Source organism: Centropristis striata, chromosome 15 (genome assembly GCF_030273125.1).
Source record: "Centropristis striata isolate RG_2023a ecotype Rhode Island chromosome 15, C.striata_1.0, whole genome shotgun sequence".
NCBI classification, from domain to species: domain Eukaryota; kingdom Metazoa; phylum Chordata; class Actinopteri; order Perciformes; family Serranidae; genus Centropristis; species Centropristis striata.
In genome coordinates, this window is record NC_081531.1 from 12,031,168 (window position 1) to 12,054,700 (window position 23,533).

Sequence of the window (23,533 nt, forward strand, 5' to 3'; positions counted from 1 at the left end):
ACCGATTTCAGATGGGAAAAAAGGTTGTGAAGGTTGAGATTCCTGGAAGCATTAGCACAGCACATGAAAACTGAGCAGGACTATCAATCACACACAGTAATGTTGTAGGCAAAGTCTTTGCAGCAGTTGAGCATAACATTTTTTTTTTCTCCTTTTTTTTTTTTTAACTTCTGTCTCTAAGCTTATCAGTACGTCTAAATAGTAATTTCCCAACCAAAGTCTTACAACGTTCTGCCTGTTTTACATCATCAACAACTCCCAACTATGAGTCATCACTCATAACAGGCCATGTGATTTACACACTATAGGCAGGCTACCTGAACCTTAAGCTCAGGAAGCGACAGAAGCCCCTGTGGATTGTTTGAAACACACCATTCACACCAGTTCCATCAGCAAAGGTGTACAGAAGAAAACATTGTTTGGGCTATCCATCATCCAAACATCCATCAACACCCAACTGTTATCATCTCTGGCCTTTATTTGACTTACAACGCAGCCAAGGACCAAGTTTATACTATATGCGTCTTAAACTAAACAACAGACACTGTTGAATGCACGGTTAAGAACTTGCTAGAAGTGAAGGGACCACTGATCTCCTTGTACAGCCAACAAGTGTCTACCACAAGTAACAGAGTGGAAGATTTACTCCAGCTACATGTGATTATTTTGCCGACTTTACCACCCAGCTCTCAAGTACCAAGTATCATTTGAAGGTCTTTCCCGTTATAAATGTTGTCTGGGGTTTTAAAAAAAACCCCATAACAAACAAAATTATATTGTACCAAGGCTGCATCTAGTATTCTGGTACTATGTGTATATGTAAATGAACCTGTCGATGTCAGTTTAAGAGTGGGGCTGAATGTGTGAATGGGCCAATGTTAGCACAGTGTTAAGTGGTCAAACGCCCGAGGCACAGAATCCTTTGTAAATACTGCTCACGTCCGTTCTGCCCAACTAATTGACCCAATCTATTGGTTTTCATTAGCTAAACAAGGGGTTACACCCTGTTATACTGTAGTACGGCACTTAAGAAATTCAGCAGACAGGAGGTTCAGATTTCCGCTGTTGTTTTCAACAATACTGAGCATAACATGTTGAAATTTAGGCCCAAGCCAGCCAGTACTCTGATTTACTCGTTGCCTTTGCAACTACCTTGATTGACAAGTTTTTTTCAAGGAATCAAGGAATCTACCTTGGCAAAAATGAAATGGAAAAACATATCTTTAATCCCCTATGTGGTCTCTCTCTAGTAATCTTTATGGGGGGAAAAAAGTCACATTGTTCTTTGGTGTTGAATTTATAATAAAGACTAACAATCACCTGAATGGAAAAGTTAATGTTAAAAACTTGACAAGATGTGACTGTGTGAAAACGAATCAAGCCTCTGAGCAAAACCGGTTTTAAGTTGGCCTTAAACCAGCTTCAAAACTTGAACTAGGCTACATGATGAGCGGAGCCAAAACACAGTTTAACAATGCCTTTATGAATAGGCAAATTAATGGTAAAAAGGGCTGCAAGCCTTTCAATAAGCAGATCCAAACATGTCTTAAGAACATGTTTTCCATTAAGGAACTTTTTATGAATAAGATGCGTTTATGAACTTTGTAAAAGAATCAAGAACTTATCAAAAAACATGCTTTCCATTTCAGCTATTTGAAAGTTTACTATTTAACGATTCCTTAAAGACTTTGAACCAAACGGCACTTCTGTCCATCTCTTTCCCACATGTCAACACATATGTATTGTTAACAATGGTTGAGCATCTTAAAAGACAGCAGGGATACAGAAAATGTAATCATTGTGCAAAAATAACTATAAACTAGAAAGACAACTACAACATGTTGGAGGGAATATCCCCATTCACAGTCATAATGCCCCAGAATCAATTCATCAGATAATGCTAGATGCAACAAATAATGCCCAACTTACATTATCAAATCTTATATCTACTTTTTTGTGTCAAGTAATGGACAATTCCCTTTCCAGGTTAAATGGGGCCTGGTTGAGTATTGTGCTCATTTCTTTTTACGGGGGCTTAAAAAAAGCTCTTTTCACACATGCACTTAAACCCTGAATTTGAATAGATATTACATGAAGGAGCTGTATGTGAGAACGCAAATGTCTAACTCAGTTGGACCAGACATTACTCTGTCAGTTGCATAGTACAAAGTCTGTGTAATGTCCGATTGAGCCCATGTGTGAATGGAGCAGGTAAATGTCTGGAGAAATCATGGCAAGTGGGCGTGTTAATGACATTTCTACATGCAACTGAAACCATCACATCTAAAGCTGCAGAGGAAGGGTAATTTACACAAAGACGGCAACAAAAATGTCTAACTCGAAAGACGACAAGGTCAGTCGACAGAGTCAGACAAATTCCAGGATCAGCAAGGGACTCAGTTTATCAAATTATGAAAATATGAAATACCTATGTAAACAAAGACTACTATACTGAGAGCGTACTTTTTGCGCCATGTCCTTCCTCCTGCACGCTCTACCCCTTGCCTAAACCTGACAGCATTTCCAGTGGGAGAGAACATGTCAGTAGGTGACAATCTCTTGTGGTGTGCTAAATGTGTGAAGGGGCATCTCTGGACAATGTCCAGACCTGATTCTAGGGACATTGTCCAGTATTCATATGTGAAAATGGCTTTAGATTGTGGGCTGTACAAATAACACATGACTCAAAAGCTAAACTTTCAGCAGCTCATTTAACCTGTGGTCTGTCCCGGGGAAAAATCATTGCCTGTCCTGGGAAACACCCAAGACAGCCAATTCAATTTATATTTCACTCATTTCAAGAGGAAACGTTGAGGGAAAGATCATAAATGAGCCTTGGTTTGAATGTTTGACCAAGCCTGCATCCAAGGCCAAGAACTACGGAGTTGATCAGTTGCCAACATATTTAGGTATGCTATGTAGACAGTTTCAAAACAAGATAGAGGTCTGCCAAAGGAAAAACATGTCATACACGTCTTACAAGACACACATTTAAATTACATTTATAACTATTTTCAAGGAGCAGAGGCCAGTTACATTTATTGTAATCATTCAACAGTGTGCCAGACTGAAAAGGTCAAAGTCTGCAGAGTTGAAAAGGCAGTTCACTCTGTTCCTAAATTAATCAGCTCATCTGTCTCTTTCTAACACACAACATAACAGCCAGGCCACGTCTTCAACACAATTCCAAAAAAAAGGGAAGAATGGTGATCAACTACCCTTAAGTACAGGACTAGGATTCTGGGAGAAAGCCATGATAGTTAGACCATTGAGAAGCATTTCAGTTTGACTTGTATCACGTAGTGAAAATGAAGTAAATTGCTTTATTCTTTCCAGACACCAAGAGAAATAAGGAAAGCAGCCAACTAGCTGTGCATTTCTTACCCTGACTGAGAGGCCATGGCCCCAACCACTGAAACATTGGAAGGAGGAGGGAGGAGGATTCAAAGGATCTCCCAGGGATTCAGAAGTATTCTCGTTATGACTTGTCAGCCCAAATTTCTACAACAACCTCCTCTAGTGAAGACAACCTTGCCCTCCCTATTCCTAACTATATCTGTGGGCGTCCAGCTGGAAGAGTGTAACTACAGTTTCTTTACTCAACTCGAAGGTACAGTGTATTTCCTTGGAGTGGTGACAAATCTGACTTAGGGAGGGGAGGTGACTGCTCGTTCTCGGTAGATACCACGTCGGCAAACAGCGGGGGTAGTCACATGCTAGGTGAAGTCTAAGGGGAACCACAGCTTTTGTTTAGGTTTGTGAAGTGTTTTGGGGTTTAAGCATGTGTGGAGAACAAGAGAGGTGAAAAGAGGCTGGGGGTGGGTAAGTGTTTTAATGTTAAGAGAAAAAGATGGGATAAAAAAAAGATTCAGCATGTTTTCTGTCCACAAGAGTGTGAGACCAGTCCTTGTGGTGCCTCTTGTTTTAAATGCTAACTGCGCTATGGGCCAACTTTAATCTTCAGCTATGAGGAAAACTGCCCAGCAAGGAATCAAGGGATCTTTTAATCACAGTAAATTAAGCACATGAATTATCTAAAGGAGGCACTTACAGGGGCACAATGCTCAACACAACAACGAAGCATAGTGATGATGAAGCATTTGTAAAGAGTGCTGAAACACTGTAATTTATCTCCATGTCTAAAAAATTAATCTTACTAATTACACCTTGAAGTATTAAATGAAAGAGAGACAGCGAGAAAGGGGGGGAAAAATCTTAATGCACTGTATTTACAGCTTAAAACTCTAAATTTGGGCAGTATAATAAAAGGTGATAAAATGAGAGGTAGTTTAAATAAAACAGATCAGCACAAAGAATTAAATAAACCTAATCTAAGACAGCCTCAACACTGTAATAACTTATAACAGCTTCAAAAGCCAACTTGGGAGAACATCTACACAGAGGAAGCATTAGAGAGAAGCTAGAGGGGAACAAAATCTCACCTCTCTCCGAGAATGGAACGATCCACCTCGTCCCATAAAAGGAGATGTTATTTTACACCACAGGGCCTCTCCCCCGTGTGATGTCACTGCCCTCCACAGGGCCCAGCCAATCAGGGCCCATCTTTCCGTCAACAACCTCCCTCCCTCCCCCACTATGCTCGGAGCACAGGGCAAAGCACCCGTGCTGCCTGTTAAAGAGACAGTGTGCCGTTTCCGGCATGCAGGTTGTAACAAACGGGAGAAATTTTCATCAGCCATACATGATGATGACATGCTGACAAATATGTTATCATATAGTGCAAATATTTTTTTTATCCAGTCAAAAACAGGCAACATCATCCCTTCTCGCTTGCAGCATCTCCCTATGGTTTTTCTGTTTTGTTTGTGGTTGATGGTAAGAATTGGTCACCTAAAGCACTCTTTGACATATTATAGCTATATTGAGACTTAGCTAATGACATAGTGATTCTGTTTTCCATATCATGTGTAAGTGCAAGTGTAGTTCTGCTATACTTCTTATGTAAGACTCCATGTCTGTCACTCCTTGAAAAAGGGTTCCCTCCTCTGCTGCTTATCCTGAGACTTCCCCTGTATCTTCAACTACAAGTTTTTTCCTTGTACAAATCAGAGCTTTAACACCATGTCTAGAGCACATGCATCAGATGTGCTTTTAAATGCACGTTTCAAACTACACATATTTTAATCTATGCAGCTGTCTGCACTGGCTCCGTGCAAGCTTGTATCTAAGCTGCTTCTTATGCGCTTAGATATTTTTTTGACAATACACAGTACAGGTGTCACCTTTTAAATCTCTCTGGATTTTTTAAATATATAATTTCATTTCTCCTCATCCCTCTCCTTGTTGTTCACTTGCTTTGAATCATAAATGCTTTCTTTTCTATAATTTCACAATCTTTATGATTTGCTGTAAATTATGGTGCAACATTAAGGTTTTATGACTAAAATCCAGTTTGGGAAACCCCCCTTAACTCAGTTTACAATCACTTTATTGTGACATTTTAAAATGCGTAGCTGTAGACAGGGTTGTCAATGGAAACTTTACGATTGCACAGAGCTGGGATGTGCTCCATGTCTTGATCAGGGCCCAAGTTTGGTAAATACTATAACGTTTTAAATAATTTCAGGTCAATACTATCTGATCGAGGACATTCTTTGCTGATCTCTTTCTCTCTGGCTAAGTTCATACTTGCAGGGAGTTATTTTCAGCACATTGATGATGTATGGCATTTATTTTTATAAATAGAAGCAGGCTACTACCCTTGATTTAATCAATTTCAAATCTCATAGTATAGAAAATGCAACTCAGCACCTACAAAGCAAACCATTGAATTAGTATGAAGTCTAAAAATCTTGACACTATTGCCCCTTTCCCAATGGACAAAAAAACACCAGCTGCCACTAACATCTGGCTTTTACCTTTAGTAAGAAAGGCTACAATCAGCACTAATTCTCAGGACAAATGACTCTGCAGTCGTCATGGGTATTTATCGGCGATCAGCAGCGATGGACACATGACACCGGGTGGACATGCTCATTTTCTCCCCATTTGCAAGGCGATTCTATGTTGTATGTTAAAGTCATGTCATCACAGCCGCAAATTTCATCCCAGCAGTGAGAAATACATTGATCCAAATTATTCAACACCACATTTAAAGAAAGAGAGACTAAATAAGTAACAGATATAGAATTTTCCCTGACCTCCCTGATGCTGTAAAATGTTTCCCAACAATGTTTTCTGTCATGTTCACAATGTCAAATGTGATAGGCCCAAAAAAAAGCAAACACAACCTAGTCTACTGGCAATGGGAAAAAAAGAGTCAATCGCCTATTTTAGGCAGCTTTTCCCATATTTAACAAAACCTGATAACCAATGCACCAAATTTCATGTTAAGGATACAATAGGGATTCATTTTCACATGAAACTTGGATGTTAAAAAATAGATTCATCATTTTTTTACAGTATACACAACAAACCCCCAAAACTGCTGTTTACAGAGTATTTCATAATGCATTTGAACAACAAGTTCTCAGTAATGGGTACACATGGGCAGTCAGTGCCACCTCCCCTGATGCTTTTGAACCAAAGTTGCTGACAGCAAGCATTCCAGAGGGAGTGTCCATTCAAATGCTGCAAACCTGCCTCATATAAGCAGCTGTTTGGGGACGAGTGTTGTCGAAAAGGTGTCCGTCAGAAAATACCAAATGCAGTGAATTTAAAACACCTTGTTAAAAAATATTACTTTCCTTATATGAAACAAATTATATAGTAGACTGCAAGTGCACAGACAGAAATTATACAATTACATGGGTAAGGAATAAGCCTAATAGTCTGTCTTCTTTTTATTACAACGTATTTATCCGATGATGTTTGAGGACGACAACGTCAAAATTAGGATTAAGTCTGAGTTTTCAGAATTCTGTGGTTCCTCTTTCTTTCAGTAAAAAAACCCTTCAATATTTCTATGCGGCTTCAGATTAGCTTTAATTAACATATCAAAACAAGGCTCCAAGTCTTGATTGGCATGTTCTCTAAACAACTGCTTATATCCTTTTCATTCAGGCAGGTCTGAAGCATTTGAACTGACTCACAGCCTGGAATGCCTACACTCAGCAGGCGTGCATTATCTGAATCAGAGAGAGCTGGTAGCATTTACCAACAAGAGCCCAGTGCTGTGACTGATCTGCATTTAAAAACAAATTAATAATAGATTAATTTAGGAGCTTGTTTCCACTGTTTGACATGCAGCAAACCCGTGGAGTTATTTACAATTAATACAACAAAGTTTGATGCTAATATATAAATTTGTGTTTTGAGGACAGCACACTGTGCCTCTCGGACAGTGACACATTTATTCTAAGATCATAAAATCTAACTGGAAAAAATAAAAAAACTCAAAACAGCGCAATAATCTGTGGTGAAATAAATAGGATACACCAGCTGGAGAAAAAAAATTAAGTCAGTAGAGCTCAGAAAGAAAATGTGTAGCTTTGACAAAAATTTCACCATGCAAATGGTACTTTTTTTTCTGCCACAGTTAGTAGAACACAACTTTCTATTTACTTAGTAACATTTTTAAAAACAACCTGCGTCATTCAGACTTCAATGTGCACACCAAGCTTTTCAAGAGGCTTTTACTTTTTTTTTTTTTTTTTTTTTTTACATGACCCTCTTGCCCTGCATCTGAACTACTGAGTTTTAACAATTTGGCTTTGAGTTAATATTGACTCAGCATACCAAAGTGTAACTACAGTTTAAACTCAGAGTACTCCAGCATGATCAGTAAACTTAGATTAGGTGCGGTTTTATAAACTTTGATAGCGCCATCATTCGAAAATTGTGAAAATGTTAACCAATGCTGTGCTATATTTCTTACGGTTAATGGTGAAATCATCCAGATTTCAATAGAAAAAGTCGCATTGCAAATAGATAGAGGTAAAAAAAACAAAACTGAATTGTAAATAAAACAGTAACTTTGTCAGGGATAAAATGAGAACACACTCATATTCCACAAAATTGTCACAAACTTTTTTTGTGAATTCTTATGCATCTCCTCTACTAATGCCGTTAAAGAATCACATTGAATTTTGTTTACATCACAACAGTAGTGGTGGGAGCTAAAGGAGCAATTTTGTGAATGCAACTGATATCTAATTCACTTTATTATATTGCAAAAATAGCCCAATCTTACTTTTTTTAATAAAGTAAGCTCTTACTAATTCACCATTTATTGCTCATTAATGTAAGGCCAAGAAATAGTTGGCACGTGAAACCCCTCTTGGCTTGACCACACAGAACAACACTCACACACTTTGTTATATGAGGCATTCTTTTAGCCTGAAGCATTAATGCTTACCTATATGAAACACTCCACTTAACAGTCCATTATTCGCCCGAACATTAATTAACCACGCCTTAGCCTGACATCTACAACAAACCAGCTAAGAAGTTATTAGTGATTTCTGCACTGTGTCATAGTTATCTTTACATCATTCACAATCTAATCCTTTAGAAAGCAGTCTGGGCTTAATTTGACACTGGACTATTTGCCTTCCTATAAATAGAAACATGCTAACCTATAACTTACTACGATGTGCCTCTAAATAAACCTTCGTACCCACTAAAGCATGTGCTTTGATACATGCTGTGGCTAAGAGTGAACGTGACTTAAGTTGCCAGTTGATGAAAAATGTAGGTGTTTTGTTCATAAATCGGGGTTCTTGCCATGCAGTTTCCTGTCTCCACAGGAGAGGCTTTAGTTATAGCAATATTTGTTCATTTTTAATAAACGTTACATTTTTATATATTTATTACATGAATAAATACTTGTACTTCTCATTTTACACTTCTCTATCAATCTCAATAACTGGGATTTTACTGTTTATGTTACTGATCCATTTGTTATTGCCTGCAAAGCACTGACCCTGCTGTGAAAAATGTTATGCTGCTGCACCATTCTAAGACTTATGTTATACTTTCCAGACCAAATTTTTCGTACACGGATGTGTGCCAGATCTGTGAAATGAAATGGCCTTAATGAGCTTCACCTCCACAGGACTATATAGCCACGAGAGAGCTTAACTCGCATCCTAGAGAACAAAAGCTGAAGAACTGATGCATGAGGTCAGGACACAGTGAGAAGCATATTTTTCTGCTGCGTGAGCAACAGTACTGAGGGATAAAAAAAAAAAGAAAAAGAAAAAAGTAAAAGCGCTGCTGATGTCTGATTAGATTCGGGCTAATTAAACTGGCAGACTCTGGAAGAGCCTTCAAACAACTACGTTTGGACCAGCCTCTCTTTATAAATGTAATAAGATTTGATTATAAACCGACAGGTCTTAGCTGCAGACACTATGAGCTCTTACTTTGGGTGGAAAAAAAGGAACATAACTACTTATATGCCGTAGCATAATCAAAAGGAGATGAAGGTGATAAAAACAAGATAAAGGAGTATTGTTAACCATGTGGATTATTCAGACAAGAACTACTCAATTTTGAAATGGCAGCCTGACAATCTTGTACAATTACTTGTTGTTGTGCAACAGTCTGGATCTAGGTATTGCTCATATGTCCGAATACCCAGGCTGGAAAACCACAGTGTACTACTACTGCAATGTACAATAGATGTGTCAAAGCCAAAGAAAACATGCCCCCACTTCTCAATCTGGAATGGACAAACAATACCATAACATCTCGACAGAACATGACGTGCATGTGCCCTTTGCTTGGCTACAGAGGAAACAGTTTGACTGAAGTCAGAGAGCAAAAGAAAAACCTAAACAGGAAGTGAGGAAGATTTCACAGTGAGCTGCGTCACGGGGAGCACAAGACAACTGAAACAACATTTATCGGCCATAACGCACGGACCACTTCTACATAAATTTTTATTACAAACAATAAAACAGTATTTCAATTAGGTCGTTATGGTAGTTGGTCAAAAAAAAAAAGTTAATTAATATTCCCACAATTAAACAGTAGTGGCATTGTCACCTAATTTTGGTTCAATAAACGTCTCATCCCGCCGTTAAAGAATTTCCAAGGTGCCTCTGTATTAACTCTAACCCAAAACTGCAATCAACTTCAACATCTTAAATAAATAAACAGCGTGAATCATGAACTATTGCTTTCCCAGTTTAGATTAACATGCATCTGAAAAATCTTTCATTATTCGATATTGACCTATAACTTAATGTTAGTGATGATATTGATTTTTACTGATATCATCCAACGCTTCAGCATAGCCCGATTAATCACTAAACCTGCTCTCACCACATCAACATCAGGTTCAGTTAAAGTACCTGATATATTGATATCACATTACACCCTTTGTGCAAGTTAAGCAAAGGCATTATGCTTTAAGCTGCTCTTTATCCTGCTAAATGTGGGAGTAGGTTCAAATTGCATCCATCATCAAAAAGTTTGTCACCAAATGTTAAAAAAAACCCTCCAACTTAGAGGCATACGATAGTAAAAGTAATTTAAACATGCTTTAATAATGAAAGTTGGAATAGTCAATAGGTTTAAAGCAATTATGTTTAGACAGACTCAGCCTGTTTTGCAATTTGTTTTACAGATCGAGCCTTAATGTGGTAAATACTGCTGTTAATGTCAGTGTCTAAAACTGAAGGGAGGGGTCTTCTTTTGCCTTTTAATGAACATAAAAAGCATGAGCGTCACTCCTGCATGTCCACATTAAAATAAAACATCCTTAGACTAACACCTCCATGTACAGTATACTTCATAACCAACTGCAACCAAAACTCAAACAACAAAAACCTTGATCTAAGCTACCACCTGACTACAATGATGCTGGCAGCTACCTGTCATAAATGGGTTCATGACCTTAGGCCTGTGTGCCAAACAAGATAAACAAGTTGACTGCTATGTCCTTGTCATCGAGTGCCAAGTAACATGCTAGAAATGAACATGAGATATTGTTAATTGTTTCTAAACTGTGTACTTATGATGCATTTTCTGGCCCTTCCCCCAACTGTGGCACGTAAAATGGCTTCCTGGAAAAGCATATCAGCTGTCCTTTTGCTAGACCAAAGACAGCCATATAAGCTATTCCGTTGCCTTTCTATTTAACAATGGTTTTGAGTCATTAGGACTTTGACCCGTGACAGCTAGGAGAGACACAGTATACAATAAATGCAAGATATGATGTTCAGAAGCTACAGGACAACAAACCAAAAGTTTTTGCTCGTCACTGTGAGAAAACCGATGACTGTTATGGGTCTAGGATTCGTTAAATTGTGCCGTAGAGAAACGGCAAGAAAATAAAATAAGTATTGTTCGTATCTGAATTGTGCATCTTAATAGAGTTCACCTATAATTTGCATTACGATGCTGAAATAGATAAGAGTTATGTGCATGACAAACTGCGAGCAGCTTGTTTATTTGCACTTAACACATGTCAAGTATCTAATACAAACTGAGAGTCGATAACACATGTTACTAATAGTTAGCAAACTTAAGAGTGTAATGCATGTATGAAAACAAAAACATCAGGCGTCATGACCTGCTAGCCAACATTATATGAACAAAAACATGACCACTATCACCACAGACTGACACTATTCCTCACTACGAGCTTTGCTTTCTTTTAGAGAACCGGAAGCCACCGCACGGATAAAAGTAGCATTTAGCGTCATCAATTTAATAATCAAAGTTGGCCGTAATCAAAACTCAAAAGTAGCTACAATGTCTGCCCGTTTAGCAAGAAGCTAACATGCTACCTACAGGACTACCTGCATCTTTGCTTTAGCAAAATGTTAGCTAGTCAAACCTACTAGTAGCGTTTAGGGGCTAGGCTAGCGGCTAGCTAGCTAGCTATGAAACGAATGAAAATTTCTGCGGAAATTTAAATTAACATTCACTCAAAATGTCACATAACCACCAAGTACAGTGAATCATCAAATAATGTATTTTGTGGTATTCACCATTCTTACCTCTTGTCTTCTTTTTAGGCCCAAACCATTCTAGCTATTGGAAAGCTCTTTTCTCTTTGTCTTTTCCACTTCCACTTACACGCAAAATGGACTCAGCAAAACGCTATAACAGCTAAAATACTAAAACCGAATGGATGGGATCCATCTTTTCCTTAAAATGCAACTGCGCATCGAGTGGAAAACAAAGTAAATTCATTTTGCCTGTCGTTCATTGTGTTATTCCTGAAGAGAAGTGAGTGATAGGTAAGGCTGCTAGCTAAGTTAAGTAGCCAGCAGGTACCACAGACAGGACTGGATGCATGGATGGCAGCAAGCGGTGATGCCTTTACGTGCTGTCGGATATATTTCAAACCAACCAACTAACTTAGTAAACAAGAAAATTAAGTAATTTATTTTAAATGTCTTGTGCAGTTAGTGATTTATTAACTGTAGCTAATGTGGTATATGCAATTTGAAAAAAAAACCAAACGCATTTTATACAGCAAACCAGTGGCAAATTCAGCCTGTCAGAGGGATAGGGGCAAAAAAGAGGGCACCAGCTGTGTTCAGTGGAGCAGCAGCCCGCAGAACTTTTTCTAGCATGTATCGTCACCCTGTTAAAACAATCGCCTATCTCATTTGATCAAGTTTTGCAGGAAACACAAAAAACTTCACCAAAGTGTAACATATGACATTTATTGATCATTTCACTCAAAAAGGATATAACAAAGAATGGCTATTGGTATAGTAATAACACTGTGTGTAAATTATGTAACTTAAGAGAAAAAAAAAAGACTAAGGCAATTTTTTGAAGACATGGTAACACTTTATTTTGAAGGTGTCTACATAAGAGTCACACAAGCCTGTCAGAAACATGACATGACAAGTATCATGAGCATTAATGTTACTTCAAAGTGTCATTAATGTTCATGACACAGCCCATGTCATGTTTATGACATGCTCATGTCACTCTTATGTAGACACCTTAGAGTAAAGTTACCAATATTAGTGTCAACAATAAGACACTGATAAACTAAAGTGATAACTAAACAATCTCCCTCTAGCTCTTCTTTGCTGGGTTCTTATCTGATGCCTATGAATGTGGCAAATTGTCAAAGAAGTGATGATCTTAAAGGGGTAAAATCACATGATCTGATCAACTGAGGATGTGGGCGATTTTACCATAGGTGGCCGGCGTCATGAGGAGATGATTTAGGCACAAAAAAAAAGACAAAAAATGACTAATGATTTATAAACTGTACCTAATGTGGTATATAAAACTTGAAAAAAAAAACACATTTTATACAGCAAAACAAGTGGCAAATTCAGCCTTTCAGAGGGGCAGGGGCAAAAAAGAGGGCACCAGCTGTGTTCAGTGGAGCAGCAGCCCGCAGAACTTTTTCTAGCATGTAGGGCAGCATATATGTCACTGCATCATTTTTTCTCAAATTTCAGGCCACCCAAGAGGGAACTGCAGGGTGTTTCATTTCATCACGGTTTATTCGTCGGAAGAGCAACTTAGAGGGCATTTTATCATGTTTTATCTTCCATGAGACCAGTTTTCTTTTCTTGCATGGAGGCGCCGAGGGGGTGGTCCAGCAGACTATTTTTCTATCTTTCCAGATTCCCAAATCGCTGCTAAGGAATTTGATTCAAATGTAGTGAACTATTTAAATTTGTAGGCTGTGCGGGTTCACAGCGACAGCACCGGTCATTTGCGGTATGACTAATTCCCGCATGTTTTGAATGCAACATTTGTGTGACGCACAGGTTGCTCGAGTTGACGGTCAGGACGGAAATCATAGAGAGCGCTCCATTGTTCCCAGTTTAACTTTAAATACACAGCTGGCCAACTAATTTCAGTTATCACACACCTGCTTTTACCCAATAAAAGTGCTGTAAATGAATTACCCACATGATAATGCATTTTCCAACTCATCCATTAACAGTAACGTTGCAAAAACGTATACTTTTGAATTGAGTAGATCAGTCTGTTGTAGCCTATTAGTTTTAATAGCTTTTTTTTCAAAACCCATATTTCTGCTTTTTTAACACTGCATTACAAAAAAAAGTACACTTTGCTCAAGTTACCCAATTACCCAAATTCATTATCATCATTATTCAAGGTCTGGTAGTTCAAGAGGCCACATATTAAACTCATAATTGCAAAACACTTTTTATATTGACCTAGCAAACACTAAGCAAACACTGCCAGGCACAGTTAGATGCGGCTATAAAAAATACACTTTTTGTAAACAATTGCATTACTATTTTATTGTCAAATGCATATATGTAAAGTCATGAGGCTTCTCTTCAGCAAAATAAAACTCTTAACAAGAGAAAATAGGCAAGAGCCTTAAAAAGAAAAACAAGTTTATTTTACAGTGGAATAAGCAACTACAATTTCATAATAACAAGACCTTATCCATTCAAACGAATTAAAAATTGAACAAACTTTTGTTATTCTTTAAAGGTCTCATTATCAATGTGTTTTTGATTCTAGATATGGCGTTGCTTTACTGAGGTTGTGAGCTGTACAGATTAACTTTGACTAAAAATATACTTTAGTACAAAATCACAAATTCAACATGAATAAAGGACAGTTTCGAAAAATTCATATTGTTAGTAGTCCTACAAACTTGAGAAAATATCACATTGATAGAAGTAATGTGTTTTGAAAGGAAAAATTACACAATGGCAAACTCGAAATAATCTTTCCTCTATAATTTGCATTTTTGCTAAAGCTGTTTGGGCGGTATTCTAGCCCTGAAGGTGTCCTGTTCATTCAGATCCAAGCAACTATGATGGATTAGAGGAGAAAATATAGTGGAGAGCCAAAGTTGACGTGGGGAAACAAACAACAACACGGAAACCCACTGACTCCTAAATATTTATTTCTTCTTTTTTTTCTTCCTTGGAGGTCCTTGATCTGAATCACTGCTACTTCCCGAGTCTGAGCTGTCTGAGGACGAGGAGGAGGAGGAAGAGGAAGATGAAGAAGAGCTGTCATCGTCGCTGTCACTGCTGCTGTCGCTGTCATCCGAAGAGGAGCTGGAGGAGTCGCTGCTGTCTGATGATGAGTCACTTGAGGAGCCGCCTGAATCACTGCTGCTGTCGCTGCCATCTTTAGCCCTGAGAGCAAGTGGCAGAGCACAATGGAAAAACATGAACAGCATGTTTTGTCATTAAGGCCTCATACAGTCGGGCTGTTGTGGTGTCACGTCGCAAAGGAGAAGGAGAAAAAAAACTTTTTACATGGTTGACTGTTTTTCTGAAAAACTGGCATAAACACAAGATGTTAGAAGTAAAAATTTGTTTGGTTGTTTTATTTAAACTGAGAAGAGCATTACCTGCATATGTAATCTTTTTTTTTCCTCACTGAATGTTGTATAGAGCAGTGTGGTCACACCGAAGAAAAAGCAACGAGATTAGTCCCACCCATCAGGACTCCATCAGTGTCTTTTTGTCTTTTATGAGGGGGGAGCAACACCTTCAGTGCTAAAGAGATTGATGTGACGTCTCGCACTTCTCTCCACAGTCACAAGTCTGTGATAACTCTTAAATGAGTTCCTCTAGCTCTACCACCAGCTGACAAGCTTGGCCTGCCACTTCAAAACAAAATAAAGCAAGTGCACATGATGCAACACCAGAGTTCACGCCTGGTGGCAAAATATCTGTAGACGTGGTGAAGTCCACGCTGCCAAATCACACCCGGTAATACCTGATTGGTTACATTATTGTGACATTTTTGCAGTTGATAGCCAGTAGTCACTTTTTATATTTGCATTCTTTATGCTTTCTATTCCAACACAGCACAGTCATTTCACACAGCAAAGTTTTATCTTGTCCATGGGTGAAATAAAATCTAAAGACACTTGGGTATTGCCATATTAATGTTTTGTGATACTGTACGGATTCACAAAAATACTTGATTTTTAATTAATAGTTTATGTGCAAAAATATAAACTCTATACCACTGATTTGATCACCATGGGTTGATATATCTGGCTCGATTCAGATATATATTGGTTGACATTGGCCTATCAAAGGCATATCGGTATGGAAACTTTTTTTACACAATGTATTGCTGAAAATGTTGCTTGGAGTGATTTAGAAATGGTGTTAGCCATTCTTTTTTTAATTCTTGTTTTTAATAACAGAAATCTACGTTTATTAAGCCATTTATTCTAATTCCTATTTATTCTTTATTTTACCAGTTATCATTCATAGAGTTGGCTGACAATGTAGTCCATTGTTTGTATACCAATGTTAAATATCTATCTATAAAGCAAGAAGCGTCTGTGGTTGTGTGTGTGTGTGTGTGTGTGTGTGTGTGTGTGTGTGTGTGTGTGTGTGTCTAGGGCATATCTTGCTGACCGTTAGTCAGACTGACCTAAGATTTTGTATGTGGCTTGCGCATGGCACGAAGGTGTGCATCCACGATTTTTGAAGATTTTTGAATCCATTTTTCAAATATTATTTACGTAGGATGTGTTGCGGCATTGCACCGTTTCCAATTGGATGGGACAGGCTCCGATTGGGGAGCTCCGCCCCATTGTGTGATAGGCCTACACCTGGTCAGTAACACAATTCACTCTGGATTTCCACTCTAACTCATCTCATCTGCAAGTCTATTCAGCCTACCTATCTTTTGGAGTTTTAAAGTACGCTACAAGGTTTGATTTTCAAATAATATTCAAATAGTTTCCAGTGAATATCAATGTTCAATGTGTATGTACTGGACGATGTGCGTACCTTATGAAAAACTTTTATGGAGTTGCAGATGTTGTGGTGTGGCATGTAATGTACGAATACATACTTCCTACGGGCTCTGCACTAGTTATTTAATAAAGGTTTATGTTTGAGAAAGTAGTGCTCTGGGTCCCTTTGCAGAGTGGTGAAAAATCAGGGCACAATCCACAAAAAAAGGTCTCTTTTCATTCCAGCTCCAAAAAAAAAAGATATCGGCAATGAAATTGGTTATAGATTAATTTACCTCTCTAAAATCAGTATCGGCATCAGTCTCAAATACCCCATATCGGTCTGGCTCTGCTGTAGAATAAACGTGTTGTGAAACTAAAGCTGAAAAGGCCCTTTGTCACAGCAGAAATTTAGACTGGGCAAACACAGGTGTAGCTAATAACAGTATTAATTGCTGCATGGCCCTGCAATAACTGCTGGAACCAAGCCCTCATTAAGGTTATTAGTTCCACCTGTGCTTTCACCGCTACGACAAGTCAAAATGTCTGCACTGAAAAGGCTCCACAAAATTGATTCATTTGGGGGTGATAAAGAAATAAGAGCGCTCAGATGCTTGCAAGGCTATCAAGAGGAGTGGAGAGTGACGTGCTTGAACTTACACGCTTTTTTCCATCAGACATTTTGACATGTAGTAGAAAAGGCAGAAATGTAAAAAACTAAATTATGATGGCTGTATTCCATTTAACTGCTGATGTTAATGTTATTAGTGACACGTGTGCTTCTCACATTCTGACAAGTCAAAATGTCTGCTGTGAAATTTTTAACATTATAAGATCAATTAGGATCGGCACACATGACTTTTTTGCCACATGCACAAACACACTGACTTTTAGAAGCAGGCACTCAAAGTACTAGACTAGAAAGCATCACCACTGTAACAGATTCAATATTAGAATTGTTTTGCTGTTGGCCTATTAGGTAACTGCAGTTTTAACAAATTGGCACGAATAACAGTCATTAACATTCTCCACTAGAGGGAGCTGTTGTATTACAGTTTATCAACAATATTTACACTTCTGCAGAGAGGGACAGTGTATCTGCTCAGTTTTTTCACCAAAATCTATATTGTTTAGAGCCAAAAGATCCAACACTGTCACAATATGGTTTAATATACACCTCACTTACTTCTTTTTCACTTTTTTCTCAACGGAGCCTTCAGTTCCTGGTCTGTAAAGAGAAGAAAAGCAGCAGTTTTTGTCATTTATTAGTCAAATTATCTGTCATAAGTTTGGCCTGCATTGGGCCACTCACAAGTAATAAAGTAGGAACATCAACTCAACGACACCAATACGGTACATCATTGTTTGGTGTAGGCAAAAATATTTTCTAAGTAGATTTCTTGGACGATACATCAATTCATTATTTTGCTGTTGCATATTGCAGAACACCAGCTAAATTAAATGCACAGCTTTTTCTGAAAGATTTAATATTTTTTTAAAAAGTCTCATCTGACCCCAATGCAAAAATCATGCTTAGTTTGCACAAAAAATTGTTAATTTGTTCGCACTTTATCTTATCCAGTCCTATGGTTTTTTTTTTCCAACATTCACAATTTTTTACTTTGTTACTAGACTTTATTGGACTGTTATCCGTGCTCTTCAATCCAAAAGGTATCACTGTGTCTGGAGCTGTCAAGCTTCAAACCTTTTCCGGAAAGTATACAGAAAAGAAGCTCCAGTGCTTCATAAGGCTTCATTCACCATCACTAACCTCTTTTTCTACAGCAACGGCCCTGTTTATATGAAATTATTAAAGGCCGGTCAGAAACTGCTCAATGTTGTTCCTGCTCTCTGGTACACACTAGGGCCAGGCGATATATCGATATGTATTTTTACTCTTACACCATCACCTCTACCCCATGAGCTACTCAAGCTCTATCAATATATTTTTAAATGTGATATGGATTTTGACCATATCGCCTATATCAATATAGTTCAATTTTTTTTCTTTTATATATAAATGCTGCCCTTACTAGGGTTTGTCATATTTAGTTCATTTGTAATGTTCGTTATTCTTTTCTCATATAAATATATTTATATATTTTATTTCATAGACTATTTTTATTTAAGATATTTTTTTATTAAATGTGCACTTTTTGGTGCTTTGATTTTTTTTTTTTTTTTTAAAAAGGTACTCCTGTTGTTATACAGTACTTATGTTCACTTAAATAAATGGTTTCAATAAAACTACTTGTGACATGTCATATTTGGCTTTGACTGAACATTTGCTCTCACTATAAAAATATCGGGAAATATATCATATATCGATATCCAGCCTAAATATATCGGGATATGATTTTTGGTCCATATCGCCCAGCCCTAGTACACATTGTCTTACAACACCGTGTTTCTGCTTAGTTTGACACCCTCGCTGTTCTTCTGATGAGTCACATTCCCTTACTGACTAAGATGACCATGAAAATCATTTCAATCTGGTCGCCGACCCCATTCCAGACCTTTCAGCAGCTCAGATAACAGTAAAGCCAAAAGGTGTGAACACCAGGTTCTCTGTGTATTCAGAGGCTTCCAAAGGTGGACACGAAAAAAACCTAAAAATGAACAAGTAGCACTTTGACAATCACTCAGGTGTTTTAGAAAAGAAAAGAAAAAGACCTTCCTTTCGGTCACTACTGCTGCACTGAGAGAGAAGTCTTACCCAGTGATGCTGAGTGGTTTGTTTTCATTTTCTTTGAGTTTCTTTTTCATCTCAACTGTTCTTGACGGTCTGTGCACATATTTCCGCTTCCCTGTGCATTCGTAGGTCCAGTGTCCCATCTCCAAACACTTCTGACAGCGAACAGATTGTTTGTTTGCCTCCCTGTATGAAATAAAACAGAGAAATGTGACAAAACAGACACTACAACTGTACAGAAATCATTACTGTAGCAGCAGCTACATATCCTTATTGTCAGTTTCAAGAGCTTCTTCTTTGCAGAGAACAGCTTTGTAGCTGGTGAAACTATTGGAAGATTAAATCCTATCAAGTTTCAGATGCCTGCTAGTGTTTTAAATTAAACATTCTACAGTGTGCATTTTCACATATCCTAATTCCTCCTAAATAAGCCCTAAACCATCCATATGTGTACTGTCTGTTAAGATTTGGGAACTAAAACTACTCTGTAAAGTTTGTGAAACATTACAGTAATGGTTACATTTCTGAAAACATCATGGTAAAAATCATCACACATTTCACTGACCTGTCCCATCTTTTTCCCCATCAGCTGGGAAGGATGGAATAAAAGTGTTTTGTTTGGATATGTATGTATGTATGTATGTATGGATGGATGTATGTGACTGGCTGAGCTGTGTGTTCCTATTTATTCTGCTATTCTATCATGCCTCAATTGCAAATGAGATCTTGATATCAATCAGATAACCTGATTTAATAAATGTTATATTAATAAGAGATAAGCAATCCCTGCTGTTCTAATAAATCCTTGAGTTAAGAGAGTTTAAAACCTTTTCTCTTGTAGTCTAAAAATCGGAATTTTTTAACAGCTTCCTTGTTTAAGGGGAAAAGACCGTATTGGATTAGTATCTGCAAATACTTAAGGTTAAGTAACATAATGTGGAAAACCCATAAAATTATCATCAACCAGCACATCAAAATCTACATGGGAATGCTATTAACATCACACATGTGATTTATCATACCCTAAGTGATGTAATAACAGGATATCTGTCAATACGGAAACATGATAATCGTAAAGTTTTTCGAAAGATTGATTAAAAACGAGTATTTCCGTTGACAATAAGTAACTTGCACTGGAAAAGCTGACGGTTAGTTGATGTTATTTTAAATATCTTACACAATAATCTTGAAAAAACAGAACTCTCGCTTATTATTTGTCTATTAAAACATATCAGTCGCGATATTAAAGAGTAAATAAATGTTTAAGAGAGAATATGGACCGACAATTTCATGATAATTGTGTATATTGTAGAGAAAGAGAGCGGCGCGTTGGTGCTCCATTAAGCCCTGCAGGGTTTGTAATTCACCTCCTATATATAACACGAAGCTCGACCAGCTCAATGTTATTTGTCTTTAACGCACCACTATACTTACAAGACGACGACTACGGTGCATTTTCATCTAGTAATGTGAATAATACTTACGCTTGCCTCCTTGCTATTATTCTATGCATGGGAGTCGCCATGTTGCAGTTTACTTTTTCTACTTCATTGGTGTCTTAACCAGCTCTTATTTCCGGCATCCTTAATGCGCACAGTGCTCCCCTTTGGCAACAATGGTCTACTGCATGGGTCTCAATCTCGCGGCCCGCGGGCCAATTGCGGCCCTCGTGACGATATTTTGTGGCCCTCACCTTGATATGAAAGTTTAATGTGAGTTTTATATGAATGGCACTTTAGCGTGTTGTGTGTGGAAGGTCCCTTTATTGCGCAAGCTTGAGCTTTGTTAGGGCCCGAGCAGGCAACGACCCGCGAGGTCCCTATTGTATTTCGAATGATTATTCTTTTTGTTAGGGCCCGAGCAGGCAACAACCTGCAAGGTCCCTATTGTATTTTGAATTATTTTTTTAGGGCCCGAGCAAGCAACAACCTGCAAGGTCCCTATTGTATTTTGAATTATTTTTTTAGGGCCCGAGCAAGCAACAACCTGCAAGGTCCCTATTGTATTTCGAATGATTTTTTTTTCTTCTTCCCAAATGATCACATTTTTCACTGCCTGAACATACCCCAAAACTCATGAAAGTTTAAATATAAGTCACACCTGGCGAAAATTTTTATAATCAATTGTCATCCTGAATTTCCACCACTAGGTGGCACTATAATAAAGGAAAGTGCGTTTTGGCTAATAACTCCCACATACTTTATCGCATATTCAAAAACCTTATATTCACGCGTTCACTGAGTTGTGCTGAATCTCGTGATATACACACCCTTTTTTGCATAGAGTTTTTTTTCCATAACATACTTTTTTGAACTCCTCCTAGGCAATTTCATCGTTTTGCTCCAAACTTTGCACACAGCATCTATGGACCCTCATAACAAAAAAGTTATTAAAACAATTTGGATAACCCAAAGAATACTCAAATTATTAAATAACAACTTCCTGCAGGTGGCGCTATTTTAAACACAAAACACAAAGTGTTGCATATCTCCGCATCCACTCCACATATCTCCACAAAATTTTGCGCGATGACCACTAGGTGGCGCTCTTTAAAATGAAGTATTTTATATCTCCAAATCGGTTGGACGGATTAACACCAAACTTGGTATACTTATTGTCAATACCCTCCTGAGGATAACCCTTGAAGGTTTTATTGATCGGCCCCTAGGTGGCGCTCTGGCGGCAGTCTAATTTAATATTTGGCAATGTGCTCAGACCATAGACTTAAGGCAATGAAATTCATAGGGGTGGTATAGGCTGGCCCCTGTAACGCACAAACCCGGACGGCAGCATGCCCCGACACGCGTGGACTGCGAGGGCCCGTTCAGTACTGCGTGCAGTCCTAGTTTCACTTGTTTCTATGACGACATTAACAAAAAGAAAGGCAGCAGCTGAAGTGGAAATGTAATTTAATTTTGTGTCTTTTTTTTTGTAATTTTGTGTCCTTTTTGTAATTTTGTGTCTTTTTTGTTATTTTGTGTCTTTTTTTTTTGTAATTTTGTGTCTTTTTTTTTAGGTAATTTAGTTTTTTCTGTCATTTCTTGTCTTTTTTTTTAGTAATTTTGTGTCTTTTTTTGGACATTTTGATACTGCCTCCAGTGGCCCCAGGTAATGTGAGTCTGAGACCCCTGGTCTACTGCATCTATGTAACTGATAATAGCAGCGAATAAGTACTCAGATATTCCAGTGAAAGAACTTAAGTATAAGTATTAGCATTAAAGTAAACTTAAACTTTAAAGTTCCAAAAGTAAAAGTTTTTATTGTGTAGAATTGCCCACTTCGTAATAGAGTCCGATCTTTATTTGTTGATTATAATAATTATTATTGGGGTTTTTTGGTTTGTTTTTTTGTATCTGCAGGTGACAATACTTTCACTGCATTAATGCATTAATACTGAACATATTTTCAAATACAAGATCTGACATACACACAGTTGATCCTTAAGTCTTGACTAAAGGATCAAAAGAACAGAAACACTTTTACAATACAACCCAATGCAGTATAGCTATCTAATTTTCAATTAGGCACACTTCATTTTATTGTCCCTGTTAGATGGAATTGTCATTCATCATTACAATGCAAATAATATAAAATTAAGCTACATAATAATAATAATAAAAAATGTTTTCAATAATAACATTCCCATAGATGTAACAGATGTAAACTCCTTTATATGTTTGCTTGAATTGATTTATATGAAAAATGGGTAAGGCTGTTTTCAGATAATTAAATTTACAAGGACCATACGCATTGCACTTGTCTTTTTGTTTTTATTACCATGTCTTCAGATACTGTGCAAACAGTTGCTGAGGTTGAGCATTTGTTTATCTGTGTCACCAACGCAGTACTCCCTCCCACCATTCAACTGTCATTACACCCACCCATGTTTACTTTTTATCAGAGCTGCATGTATTGTCTTTTATTTCTATTTCATTGGTTAGTAAACAGTATTTTAATCCCATCAACATAACAAGTTATACCTTATTTTGTTATTTTTTTTAAAAAGGCATTAAAAGGTGGTACTATATCCTTTACATGTTGATTACTGATTGCAGTGATGTAAACTATCATAATTTCACTAAGTTTTAATGAGGTAATCTTAAATGTTGTATTCCTGGTCCAACTCCCTTTAAAACAGTAATATGATTAATTAATTAATTAATTAATTAATCATTTAAAATTAATCATATATTTTTGTTGTTTAGCATTTGTCTTAGTCGGATAGAATTTGTGCTTTGTAGCGTAGATTG

General features: G+C 37.6%; 2 protein-coding genes across 3 annotated transcripts in view; both read right to left on the minus strand.

Moving 5' to 3' along the window:
- Positions 1 to 12,291, minus strand: part of aff4 (AF4/FMR2 family, member 4) — a 34,317-nt gene extending 22,026 nt beyond the window's left edge. Inside the window, exon 1 of one of the 2 annotated variants that reach the window (XM_059352466.1) lies at positions 11,913 to 12,291. Coding sequence is in view for 1 of the 2 variants with exons in the window: in XM_059352465.1 (XP_059208448.1) it covers positions 3,385 to 3,401 (17 nt within the window). In the remaining variant the exon portion in view is untranslated. Of the gene's footprint in view, positions 1 to 3,384; positions 3,623 to 11,912 lie in introns of those variants that run through there. The other variant, XM_059352465.1, reaches the window with a different exon arrangement.
- A 1,956-nt stretch (positions 12,292 to 14,247) lies between these two features.
- Positions 14,248 to 20,871, minus strand: zcchc10 (zinc finger, CCHC domain containing 10). The gene is made up of 4 exons (XM_059352489.1): positions 20,768 to 20,871; positions 19,308 to 19,469; positions 17,778 to 17,819; positions 14,248 to 15,023 (listed from the first exon to the last, which is right to left on the minus strand). Exons 1-4 carry the CDS (start codon positions 20,806 to 20,808, stop codon positions 14,783 to 14,785), a joined length of 486 nt encoding a protein of 161 aa, XP_059208472.1. The 5' UTR covers positions 20,809 to 20,871; the 3' UTR covers positions 14,248 to 14,782.
- Positions 20,872 to 23,533: the final 2,662 nt, after the last annotated feature.

Excerpts from the sequence above, each read along its gene's own strand:
- zcchc10 (XM_059352489.1), bottom strand. The coding sequence starts at position 20,808 with ATGGCGACTCCCATGCATAGAATAATAGCAAGGAGGCAAGC. Across the intron at positions 19,470-20,767 it reads ATAATAGCAAGGAGGCAAGC|GGAGGCAAACAAACAATCTG; the intron begins GTAAGTATTATT and ends TATTTCATACAG. Across the intron at positions 15,024-17,777 it reads GAGAAAAAAGTGAAAAAGAA|GGCTAAAGATGGCAGCGACA; the intron begins GTAAGTGAGGTG and ends ACTTGCTCTCAG.